This window comes from Nothobranchius furzeri, chromosome 19, assembly GCF_043380555.1.
Source record: "Nothobranchius furzeri strain GRZ-AD chromosome 19, NfurGRZ-RIMD1, whole genome shotgun sequence".
NCBI lineage: Eukaryota > Metazoa > Chordata > Actinopteri > Cyprinodontiformes > Nothobranchiidae > Nothobranchius > Nothobranchius furzeri.
Genome location: NC_091759.1, coordinates 12,620,339 through 12,633,856, shown reverse-complemented (window position 1 = coordinate 12,633,856; position 13,518 = coordinate 12,620,339). Strand labels below are relative to the sequence as shown.

At 43.7% G+C, this 13,518-nt stretch overlaps 1 protein-coding gene across 1 annotated transcript in view; it reads left to right on the top strand.

Moving 5' to 3' along the window:
- Window positions 1-1,671: 1,671 nt before the first annotated feature.
- Window positions 1,672-13,518, top strand: part of tmem65 (transmembrane protein 65) — a 66,168-nt gene continuing 54,321 nt past the window's right edge. Inside the window, exon 1 of the mRNA XM_015973336.3 lies at window positions 1,672-2,305. Within this exon, the coding sequence (XP_015828822.3) occupies window positions 2,035-2,305 (271 nt within the window). The 5' untranslated portion in view covers window positions 1,672-2,034. The remainder of the gene's footprint in view (window positions 2,306-13,518) is intronic.

Genomic DNA, 13,518 nt, shown 5'->3' with positions numbered 1-13,518 from the left:
TTGACCGAAAGAACGAGGTCACGGATACAAGTGGCCGAAATGAGTTTTACTCCACAGGGTGGCTAGGCTCTCTCTTAGAGATAGGGTGAGAAGCTCGGTCATCCGGGAGGGGCTCGGAGTAGACCCGCTGCTGCTCCACGTCGAGAGGAGCCAGTTGTGGTGGCTCGAGCATCTGGTCAGGATGCCTTATGGACGCCTCCCCGGTGAGGTTTTCTGGGCACGTCCAATTGGGAGGACACCCAAGGGAAGACCCAGGACACGCTGGAGGGACTATGTCTCTCGGCTGGCCATGGAACGACTTGGGATTCCCTCGGAAGAGCTGGCCCAAGTAGCTGGGGAGAGAGAAGTCTGGGCGTCTCGGCTTAGGCTGCTGCCCCCACGAACCGACTCTGAATAAGAAGATGGATGGAGTATTTAATGTTAGAACATCTATTGGGCTCCGAATCAGCTGCTTGACTTACTGAATCTGCCATTTTCCAAAGTGCTAGCCTTGATGTGCCAAGCGGACTGTGTACTGTATTTGGCAACCCACACTGGTGCCCTCAATTGGCTGGTAGATGCTAACATAAACTCAATTTCATGCCTGTCAAAATAGGGCTTGTGTCATCATCACCCACGCGGCCGCCCTGTTGGCAGCCTATGGACCCTTGTTGCATTTTACTACTGTGAACAGTGCGCTTAATATCGTTCTTGCTGCTTAACTGAATCTATTATTCATATGATTGGCAATATTACGCAACCATGGTAAATAGTTGCTGTGTTGTGTAGTGCAACACATGATCGCGAGGGAAAACGGGCTAATTTTCCTGCTTGGAGGCTTGCTTGGATCACAGCTGTAAGGTGACCAAACATCACCTTCAGAGTATTTTCATTCTTGTAAGTTACAGATGGTGTACGTCGTTTTTTAAATACATCATTTCTTTCCTTCAACTGCGACACGCACACACAACACACGTAGGCTACACACACATACCGGTAAGCTAATTCGGGCGCACTGACACACAACACAACTTCTCCCGCTTCACTTCTATGGAATGACGATTTTGATTGTTTTACTAGAAAAACCAGCAAATGAAAAGTTTACCTCTCATCCAGACATTTACATCCGCTTGCACCAACAAAATAGCTGAAAATGTCCGTTATGCAGAACTGCGGTGGCAACAAGTTGTCGTCGGTGCTCCAGTCTTGGGTCTTTCATCTGGATCCAAACTTTTTATAGTGCTGATTCTGTTCATAAACTGGTCCCTGACGTATTTATTTAATGTATCCCTGTATATTCTGCATCCTTTTTGGGTTTTTAACATGTTGTTTAACACTTCCTTTCTCCCAATTTGGTTTCTTCTCGGCAACATATGGTTTCGTCTCTGCAACATTGTTTGTTTTCATGGTTTGTTTACACCAGTAAGACCATCAACATGTCTGTGCACATCCCAGAATGCAACACATAATCACGTGTGATTCTGATCCCAATAAAAATTTGATTTTTTATTTAAATGGAAATATAACTTTTAAATGAAATACTGTACCATCCTTCTACACACCTCTAAACGTCCCGTGGGGGTATATATATATATATATATAATGGAGCATTTTATGACATCATATTCAACCTTTAATACGAAAAGCGTGACCGGAAACAGCTAGGTTTATTTTGAAAGATGGGACCGACAGTTTCCGGTTTCTCTCGGCGGACTTGGTTGTTCAGCTGTGTTTGGTTGTAGCTTCAACTTCATGTGCCCAACTCCGGAGCGTCGAGTGTCAGAAGATCATGAGACCGTTTCGGACAGCACGAGAAGATAAGATGTTCGACTGCGTGGAGTTCGAGCCACGTTTTACATAGAGAGGCTTAGAAAGTCGTCAACTCATGCTTCATTGACGTCGAATTATAGTACTAGGACCGACCAGCGACCAACTTTCAGCCCGAGTGCCAGCCTCGTTGGAGCAGAGAGGCGGCGGCGCACCTCCGTTCGAAGGAGACTCAAGTAAACCAGGTTTTACATGTTATAAACGGACTTTATTATTTATTACGGCACGATGCTTAGGGCTTGCCTACAAAGAGCTCTCCGAGCCGGTGCGCAGAAGTTACCGTCGGGACCAAGGGAATCTCCGGTAACAACCCAGAGGCAGCCGGGGACAGGGCGACACGCGCCGGGTTGCTGGATGGGAACACATGCGAGGAACGAGCCCCTGGAGCCGCTAAACTCACCCACAAGGGCCAAAGAGTTTATTTATCGCCTTCACCCGAAGGAGAGGAAATGTTTACTCACGGAGCTGCAGAGTTTCGAGTCCAGAGCCATCGCTCAAGGTAAAAGAAACGAACAAGCACAGGTCAAAGGTGACGGCTCCTAACGAGCCTTGAAGTCGGTGTTCCAACATGCACTGTAAAATGCTCGCTGTATTATTAAACTACCTCAGATATTATATGGTAAGTGTTAAGGATTTAGCTAAAGTATTCATAAAGCCTAATGGCTCCAACTGAAGACAAAGAAGCCTAATTTTATTGTGGGACTCTCATGTACACGTGATTAACCTCATGTGTTTACATTTGGTGGTTGCTGTAGGAACCAAAGCAACATTGGAAAATGGTTTGTCACAATTTAAAATACTCACTGGTGTTTTGCTTCTGAACATAAGTGCAAACGGCGCCTCTTCCAGTTGATAAAAATGTTAAAATTCCAAGTTTTTTTGTTTTTATGCAAGCTGTAAGAAAAAAAAAGCTACAAGTCTCACATGTGATTCATGTACATGTTTAAAATGTCACTTCTGAATAAGTTTAGGGTTTCTAGTCTATTTAGGTTTTTCTTTATGAAGGATTTCAGCCAATCTGCTTCGCATCTTATTTGGAATCCGTGTGCAAATTACACAACATATTGGTGAAAGTAGCTGGTTGTGATCTCTGTGATTGGTTTTGGAACAAGAATGTGTTCATCAGGGTTAGGGGTTAGTGTGTGAGTGTGTACTCGGTCATTATATTTAAAGAGTGGTCAATAGAAATACAGAGAAGGTAGGTGGTTTGAGAGGGGAGTAAAGAAGCCATCCATGTCAAATGGTAGGTATTCCTGCTGTTGCTGGTCTCGGTTCAGTTTGCTGCACCATGTTCAGCCAGGCTCAGCGCCTTGATGTGAGGCTTATTGTGTTCTAACAACGAAATAACTAAGAATAAACACCTCCCAAGAAGTGCTCTTTGTTTACCACTTCATGTTTGAGCACCTTTCTTCTTCTGCGGTTGCCCACTAAACACAGTTTGATAGCAGTGCCCTCTAGTGGCACAAAAAAATTCCAAGCATGGCAGAAGGACTTGAAGCAGTTAACCGGGCAAAACTATTTTACCTGGTTACATTAACAACAATTACCTGGTTAACTATGTAGAGTGATAAATGTTGTTGCTTTTAAGCTTAATATATTACCTTTACTTATGACCAGTAAGCTGTGATAGTCTATATAAATGTAGAATATCAACCTGCTTGGTCTTTGGATGTTTAATCAGAAGATTCTAGGATTCTTTGCTTTTTCAGGGACCTACACACATCGTCTCAATTCAGACAGAGTCAGGTTTGTAAAAGATAAGAAATTTATTTTCTAAATAAATTAAAACAAGACAAGTTAATTAAGATGACTGCGCTGGATGAATCTTAAGAGGATGTGATGTGTGGTGATTTAATGGTGTGTGTTCATCAGAACCTTGTATCTAGAAGAACTGAGTTCTGGGTGAAAATCATTTGGTTTGCATTAAGCTATGAATTTGGTTCTTATCAAAACGGCATCAGACACAATCTGTGTGTCTACCTCACCCTTTCTTTGGAGACCCTCTTCACGGATCAGGAGGTCAGGGAGGTCGGATGACTGCTGGGCACCGAGGTTTGGCAGATTAATCGCAGCACCGACTCTCCAGTCCAGAGATGTTTCTGAGTCTCAACAGATAGATGAAATCGTTTGCGTCCAGAACAGCTGTTTCTGAGTAGCTGAAGGAATCGTTTTGCTGTGTTAGCTGTAGGCAGCTTTTAGCTTGTCGAAACTTTGGGTTAAAGAGGGTTTGCTACGGATGGCCTGTCCGTAGCTTTCTCTAGAACTGACTCACCGTCTAGTGAGCTCTTTTTTAATATTCTCATATTATGAATTCTTGGCCAACCGGGACATGCCATGTTAAGGGGTGTTCACAGGCAAACTTCAGAACGTCACGCCTTTTTCAGATACAGGATGTTCTGATTTGTGGCTAAGAAAATATCTACGTGTCATGATATTAGCTTAACCTTGTCATTGTCACATGTCTGTGTGTGAGCTGTCGGAAAATAGTGATTCACTTGTCATTTCAAACTTCAGTAATTCAAGCACAGATTAATCAACCTTATTAATTTAAACACTGATTAATCAAAACATTATTATTAATTCTTATAACATTTGTTAATTCATTTCACGATTGATTAACACATATGAGCTGAAAATAGTCACTTTATTCAGAGGCATGAGGAATCCTGCGGTGTTATCCGAAGACTGCTTTCTTTGGGAACACAGGCTGACATCGTGTTCCTCCTGAAATGTCAACAAGGTTTGCAGAACCTTGTTGCATGTTGGAAGGTAGAATGTGAAATCCACCTCAGAAAATGGAATTTATGTCTTCCGGTGACCGGTGGCATGCAGGTCAGTTTTTAGGTGATAACTGACCATTGCTGGACGTTACAACTACATACATCCCTAATCATGACCAAAACGTTGATTAAAAATCATGATTGTGGTTTAAACATACAAAGCTGAGCAGCCCTAAATCTACAACACTGACTAGTTCAAACACCGTCGTGATGCAATATAAAACACGCCTGCAGTGGTTCAGTCACAATAGTTGAAACAAGTTTTAAATTGAAACCAGGTCAAAGTCTTAAGGCATGCCCAATTTTTTTATTTAACTTTCAAAGGAAAATAAAACCCATGAAATCGTAGCTACAAGAATTTTCCAGGCTTCCTGAAATAACTGGTAATTTCTCTTTCTTCAGACAAAAGAATAATATTCTATTCAAACCAGAATCAAAATGACTCTTAAAACTACTTAAAAATCAGTTTCTACTTCAAGAATATAATCATAGAAAATAGGAGAATCATTTGTTCTTTGGTTGTAAACTTCAATAATCACATAAGTAAGTATATGTACTTGGTATTTATATGTGGTGTTTCAGATTATTAGTGTTGAGGAGAACCTTGACTGGCTCCTAGTAATCTGTTAGAGGTGAGGTGTAGCAGTGACTGTCTCTCTCATCTTTGCTAAGCCTGCCACCTGGCTGTTTCATAGAACTTTAAGATTATCTTAAAATTATGAAGCTTTGAAAAAAAAAAATTCAGTTTTGCCCACCAACTGAATATTTGCTCTTTGTTGTGCAAAATACTTCTCATTAGTACCGTGCACCCAAACTACATGTTATGCAAGGTAATGTAAGGTGGTTTTTATCCATGTGTCATTCGTGCAATGTAATGAATTCATTTCTACATGAAGCATGCATATATTGAAAATGAACGTCTGAGTCTTGTTTTATAAGGTTTTAGAGATTATTTTTAAGTACATGACCTAGTGTTTTGGCCAAATCTCAATATCCTGTTCAGAGTTATGTCACAGATGAACCTGGCTTACATGTCTGAGTTTGAGAAGAAACGGCAAGATACTGACAAAAAGTAATTTTCACTAGAACATGCTAAATCATATGCAAAGACCCCAGCTGAGGTTCACCACTACTCCAACTGGTCACTCATGTTCACACCCAGTTTTGTGCTAAATCGTCGTTGGAGAAATTGTAAATTTCAAAGAAAAAAAAAATTGTTTAACAGCTGGGACAGGAAAATAATCTAACAATCATATAGAGCAGGGGTGGACCTTTAAAGCGCCCGAGCGCCAATGGCGCTAAATTTTCTCGTCGGGCGGTAAATACTTGACGACTTACCGCCCGGGTGGCGCCCAAGCCTTATTTGTCATTTACACACCGGCTTTCACCTACATCATGGCCCCGCCCTGTAGGAAGCCGCAGTTTTTGTTTCGCGCGCGTGAACCTGCGCGCCTCTAGCCACGTACTGCACTTGTACGATTCGTGCACGTACTGCACGATTAGTTATAGTCACGTGAACTATAAGTTCACTATTAAAGACGAAGTGGAACCACGCTAGAAACACACAAGCACGCAGGAAGATCGCGCCACCACAGGGATGGGATTTCTTGATGAAATCTCTGGCAAAACGCTTTAAAACTGGTGAGGAGAAGCGAGACATTTAGAAACGGTAGGAAGCAGAGAAGCGTGTGCGTAGGTGGAATGATTCTTGGCGGTTTAAAGAAGACTGGAGGCGCAGAGAATGGCCGTTTTTGAGTTGAGCAGCGCCTCGCCTGGGAAGCAGACGAGAGCAGCAGGGGGAGTGGCTGAAAGCCGGCGTTTAACGCCGGGGACACACCGGCCGCGGAAGCGCCGAGAAGCGAATCGCTCACGGAATTCGGCCGCTGCTCGCCGCTCATCAGTTCAGATCAGACGCTCCCTATTCGAGGCGCGCCTCGGCTCAGCTGTAGTTTTTCTTTTAACTACTTGGTGTCCTCCACTTCCTCTGCCTTTTCTCAGCTCTTTTCCTCTACGTGTGTGTGTGTGTGTGAGAGAGAGAGAGAGAGAGAGAGAGAGAGAGAGAGAGAGAGAGAGAGAGAGAGAGAGAGAGAGAGAGAGAGAGAGAGAGAGAGAGAGAGAGAGAGAGAGAGAGAGAGAGAGAGAGAGAGAGAGAGAGAGAGAGAGAGAGAGAGAGAGAGAGAGAGAGAGAGAGAGAGAGAGAGAGAGAGAGAGAGAGAGAGAGAGAGAGAGAGAGAGAGAGAGAGAGAGAGAGAGAGAGAGAGAGAGAGAGAATAAATACATGTGACCGACTAACATTTCATGTTCTACCACCCGATGTTTGGATCAAAATATGAACCAATCAGATCTTAGATCAGGTGAGAGCCAGGCGTTTCCCATCATCCTCTAGGTTTTGCAGCCGGTGGAGAGCAACTGCAGCGCCTTGCTCCAAAATCTGCGGCCGCCTTGATCTCACAAGGTTATCGTTGCCTACGTATGCATGACGTCAGAGCAAGTCGGCGTCAAGTCGGACACGAATCTAACCGCATGCACTGCTCGCCGATCACCGCTGGTCTAATCTGCGCAGAACTGGCTCATCTCCAACACGGCCTATGGCTCGAGTACAGCAAAGCGGAGTTGGTGATGGGTAGTATGCCGGAAGTATGTGACGACAAAATCGAGTTTTGTTGAGGGAACAAACAAATTCAAACTTGAATACGTTATTATGTTTGTGAATGTGTACAAAATAAAGGTTATTACATTTAAAACTGTTCAGTTATTTTGACTCGTTTTGGCAGCTGACCAGCGGGGCCGGTAGATTCTTGGCGGGGCCGGTAAATATTCAGAGTTACCGGCCCGGCTGGCCGGTTGGTTTTGAAGTTAATGTCCACCCCTGATGAGTTAAAAATATATATCTTAAATTTTAAGTTTTACCTCAAACTGGAATACAGGTCCTTCTCAAAAACCAAGCATATTGTGATAAAGTTCATTGTTGTCTGTAATGTACTGATAAACATTAGACTTTCATATATATTGGATTCATTGCACACAACTGAAGTAGTTCAAGCCTTTTATTGTTTCTAATATTGATGATTTTGGCATACAGCTCATGAAAACCCCAAATTCCTATCTCAAAAAATTTGCATTTTTCATCCGACTAGGGCTGCACAATATATCGAAAAATTATCGGGGGGGGCTTGGGGAGAAATTATGACACGTCTCTAAATAAAGTCACATTTTCTAGCGCAGAGTGGAGCCAACCCATAGAAGCACTGATTTGATCTCATTTCAGAGAGATACACGTCATACACCGCTTCAGGTGTATGACCTCATCAACGACTAGTCGAAGTCGACTCGATTTTCATTACTTGACTGTCGACTTAAAAAAAAATTAAGTCATGCAACCCCTACTACAAATATGGCTAAAAAAAACATTATGCAGGATTTTCATCCATCCATCTAATTCAGTGTATTTGTATAGTGCCAAATCGCAACAGGTGTCATCTCACGGCACTTTACAAAGGAAACATTCCACTTGAGCGTACTTATCAGTGCCCTGAATTAAAGTCATTATTCCAATTAGTTAAAAGTTTCCTATGTAAGAACACCCAGCCGATTGCATTGAGTCACTGACTCGTTGTGTTAGACTTTACAGCAATCCCTCATACTAAGCAAGCATGTAGCGGCAGTGGAGAGGAAAACTCCCTATTAACAGGAAGAAACCTCCAACAGAACCTGACTGAGCAGCCACTTTTTTTACGACTCAAGCCTAATTTCTATTTCTCTGTCAGCTCCGTGAGGGTGAGGCGCACATGCATTGACGCAGATGTTTTGCCTTCAGACTTCGTCTGTTGGGGATTGTTGTAAAACAATTCTTTGCCAAGACAATAGAGGGTGTAGCGCTATTCTAAGGTGTCCTGCCACTATTATGCCACTTACACACTGTCATCGGGTCCACTCTACTCTGCCCCGCGCGTGCGTGTGTGTGTTCACAGCATCCAGAATGATAATGCATTGCACATGCGGGAAGCCCCACCAGCTGATTCTATCCACCAATCGGAGGCTCCCCTTTGTGGTAGGCTTGCTTTTGAGCCAACCAATCAGTCTGCAGTGTGTGTGTCGACCCTGTTCAGCTCCAGGCAGAGCTCCTTGAGAAGAGGGCTGGAAAGACGTCCGGTTGTGCTTGGGAGAATTCAAAGCTACCTACATGCGAAAACTCCCAACCCGGTCCAGGCGAAGTGGAGCTGATGCTAGTGTGTAAGAGTCATTACAGTCACACGATAGTGTATTTACTATTATGTTTACATTAGGGCCCGACCGATATGCTTTTTTGGGGGCCGATACCGATATAAAACTTTTAACAAAGGCCGATAGCCGATATAATGGCCGATAAATCTCCCTCACAAAAAAATAAATACAAATGTTCTTAAGATTAAACCCTTCATTGTCTGCCTTTTTGATGCTAACTTATTTCTCTATTACACACCAAAGAACTGTCTCAATAACTCAGTAGGGTTTCCAAGTAATGCAAAGATTTATTTTGCAATCTCAAAAACAACAGAACACACAAACTACTACTGAAGATGAGCAGATGCTGCAGATGACATCACCAGATGGATCTTTAGTGAAGTAGGCCCACACCTTACTACGACCCTCTTTTTCCATCTGTAATAAAATAATCAGCATAAAAGTACAGTTATGTATCTGTTGATACTAAGACAAAGTAAAATACATTAAATGTGGCATTTTTATACCTAAAGGTTTAAAAATTATCATGTAAATAAATGATATCAGACGTTGTGGCTCAAAACCAATGGCTCTGTTTTTGTTTGGTTCCCCAGCTGTTAAGGTTTTCTCATTTAGTATTCGTCTTCCGTTTGTTGTCAGGTTTTTTTTTCTAGTTATTCTTCTTTCCCTTTTAGAATTCTTTCTTCTTTAAAATTATTTTCATTTATAGTTGCTCCTATGTTCCCCTGCTGTCCTCTGCTCCCACTCATAGCTCCTCCTCATAACTAGTCCTCTGTCATCTCTCACTCCTCAGTGCATACGGTTCAGTTTCGGTCATACTCTGCTGGTTTCAGCATCCTAGCTACCTGATTTTTGGCAATAAAATACTTTTGCGTTTTACACTTTTGTGTTTTGATCCTTTCCAAAGCCGACAGTATTAGGAAAATAAAAATAAGGTACGTTAAATTAGTATGTGGCAATGTATAAGCCTTATGTAAAATATAAGGCTGAAAAATACAATAGATGTATTCTATTGCAGAGAGGAATGTTTATTTTCTCGTATTACCGCCCCTACTCCTCTCCCAGCTAGGGAGAGGAGGGGGACTCCCTGCTCAGCGTTTCATTGCTTTGTTGCCAACCCCCCCCTCGCCCGTCCTCAGCTGCGAGAACGGTCGTGTGCCGCCGAAGCGCCGCTAAACGGGGACTCCTTCATTCGTCGCCCTTGTTATCCTATTCTATAGGCCACATGGGCCGCCGAAGCGCTGCATGCTCCGCCCGCACCGTGCAGCGATAGTTTCGGCGTCTGCACTACTTTTTTTCGCAAGCCGCGGGTGAACCGCGTGAGTTTGAAAAGACTGCTGAAGAAGAGCGGAGGAAATTGTCTGAGAATATTCCAGAATGTCTACCAGAAAAAGGCCAATGTTACTTACTTACTGCCCTGCATGACTAAAGGGGAAGCAGCGTGAGCTCTGCATAGAGCTTAATGCTGCGGCAGTATTTATTTTATTTTTTCAGGTAACTTTTCAATACGAGGCCACGAGGCACACAATAAACTTAGGAGGCATGTTGAGGGGAAACATACTTTTGTCATTGCTTATTTTACCGTTCAACTTACCACTGACACAACAAATATGCTTAAAACTGAAGACTTACCTCCTACTTCCTCATTACCGTCGTCTCTGCTTATCCGCTGCTCCGCTGCATGTGTGCTGTGACGGTGGCTCCACCCCCCCGAGGAGTGGAGCCCACAACATGAGTTCATAAAGCTGGTGCCATCTGCTGGATAGGTAGCGCTATATCGGCCATATCGGCCGTCTTTTTGGCCGATAGCCGATAGAGTTAATGACCCCTATATCGGCCGATAATATCGGCCGGCCGATATATCGGTCGGGCCCTAGTTTACATTGTTCTAATGTGTCTCAGAGAACTTTTAACGCAAACACATTTGTCCCTCATTCCTCTCCAATTCTTCATGTGATCGGCACCTCTAAACTCACATTTCTCGTCTTTTCCATCTACTAATAAAATGCTTGTTGCATATTTTTCAGTCTTTTTGCACAATCATGCGTTCTTCAATCTGTTTTGTATCTGCTGCTAAATATATTTTTTTACTTTTTGAGGAGACAAAAACGGTGCCTTTGACAAATTTACAGGAAGCAGCGTCCTGACCAATCACAAGCTGGCATTCTCCGTCTCTTTTGACGGATAGTCAGGGGTGGACATTAACTTCAAAACCAACCGGCCAGCCGGGCCGGTAACTCTGAATATTTACCGGCCCCGCCAAGAAACTACCGGCCCCGCAGGTCAGCTGCCAAAACGAGTCAAAATAACAACTGAACCGTTTTAAATGTAATAAACCTTTATTTTGTACACATTCACAAACATAATAACGTATTCAAGTTTGAATTTGTTTGTTCCCTCAACAAAATTCGATTTTATCGTCGCATACTTCCGGCATACAACGCAGTACATCACCAACTCCGCTTTGCTGTATTCGAGCCATAGGCCGTGTTCGAGATGAGCCAGTTCTGTGCAGATTAGACCAGCGGTGATCGGCTAGCGGTGCATGCCGGTTAGATTCGTGTCTGAATTGACGCCGACTTGCTCTGACGTCATGCATACGTAGGCAACGATAACCTCGTGAGATCAAGGCGGCCGCAGATTTTGGAGCAAGGCGCTGCAGTTGCTCTCCCTCGGCTGCAAAACCTAGATGATGACGGGAAACGCCTGGCTCTCACCTGATCTAAGATCTGATTGGTTCATATTTTGATCCAAACATCCGGTGGTTGAACATGAAATGTTAGTTGGTCACATGTATTCTGTAAATCATGTTACGTTGATGATGACAACTATATAGGCCATAAAGAGAAATGTGTTTTGTTTTCTTTTGTCACGTTTCCTATGAGCACACTGAAGCTACAGCTGATAACCTTTACTTATTATTACAGTCATGTTTTCATATACAATATATGATATCCACAAGCACGTGAGGATGTGTTTCTGCTGCTAACAGGCACCAGAATTAAAATTGAAAATTGAACAAGTGTGAACGCTAACACAATATCTTCAGCCATCGTCACCCCCGAGCTACACATGCAGGAAAATCCAAGAGATTCAACTGGCAGAAACAACTGGTTCTCTCTCTCTCTCTCTCTCTCTCTCGCTCTCGCTCTCGCGCTCTCGCTCTCGCTCTCTCTCTCTCACACACACACGTAGAGGAAAAGAGCTGAGAAAACTACAGCTGAGCCGAGGCGCGCCTCGAATGGGGCGCGTCTGATCTGAACTGAGGAGCGGCCGGATTTCGTGAGCAATTCGCTTCTCGGCGCTTTGGGTGCTTCCGCGGCTGGTGTGTCCCGGGCGAAACGCCGGCTTTCAGCCACTCCCCCCGCTGCTTTGTCTTCTCTCGCCTGTTTTCCAGGCGAGGCGCTGCTCAACTCGAACACGGCCATTCTCTGCGCCTCCAGTCTTCTTTAAACCGCCAAGAATCATTCCACCTACGCACACGCTTCTCTGCTTCATACCGTTTCGAACTGTCTCGCTTCTCCTCACCAGTTTTAAAGCGTTTTGCCGGAGATTTCATCAAGAAATCCCATCCCTGTGGTGGCGCGATCTCCCTGCGTGCTTGTGTGTTTCTAGCGTGGTTCCACTTCGTCTTTAATAGTGAACTTATAGTTCACGTGACTATAACTAGAATGTGCAGTACGTGCACGAATCGTACAAGTGCAGTACGTGGCTAGAGGCGCGCAGGTTCACGCGCGCGAAACAAAAACGGCAGCTTCCTACAGGGCGGGGCCATGATGTAGGCGAAAGCCGGTGTGTAAATGACAAATAAGGCTTGGGCGCCACCCGGGCGGTAAGTCGTCAAGTATTTACCGTCCAACGAGAAAATTTAGCGCCATTGGCGCTCAGGCGCTTTAAAGGTCCACCCCTGATAGTTAAAAATTGGGGCATGTCTCCGTCTTCCTCTGAGGGCATGTTGGAGAACCCTTGCTTCGACACATAATGGCATTGCGTGTCTTCATCCTGATGCAGACAAAGATGTATAAATTAGGCTTCACTGGGCCTTTAAGAAGACCAAATACACACACCAGATGATCCATCCCCCCACCTGTCCTCCCTCTCAAACATTCTTCCTGTAGGGGAACTGGTGCTGATGTCCAACAGTCATTGGTCAAGAGATGGACTTACACCCTGGACAGGACCATCACACGGTCTGTACATATAGTCACACCTATACTCGTGCTTAGTGGCAGTTTAAACGTGCAAATTAACCCAAAATGCCTGGTTTGAATGCTAGGAGTAAATTGGAGTACCAGGAGAAAACCTATGTGTGAGGAGATCATGCTAACTATGCAAAGAAAGGCCACAGTTGGATGTTAACCTGCAACCTTTTTGCATGTGGTCAGAGTGCTACCAACTACTCCTACCCTGCAGCCCACAGTTTTCAACTTGAGAGAAATTTAAAACAATAAAATGTGTTAAATAATAACCAGGGAGGTTTATATTTGAGTAAATTGTTATGGAAGTATATTACATTTTCTATTGTTTTATGTATTTGAAGTTATTTCAGAAACTGTTATCTCCCAGGCTGTCGGCTCTGTATTGTGCAGATTTAGTCACTAATGCAATGCTTCTTCTGCACTCCTCTCTGTTAATTTAATTGGCTATTGCAGTAGACTATGTTTTGCTTTGGAAGTCCATGCTAATAGGCAACTACAAGCAACATCTC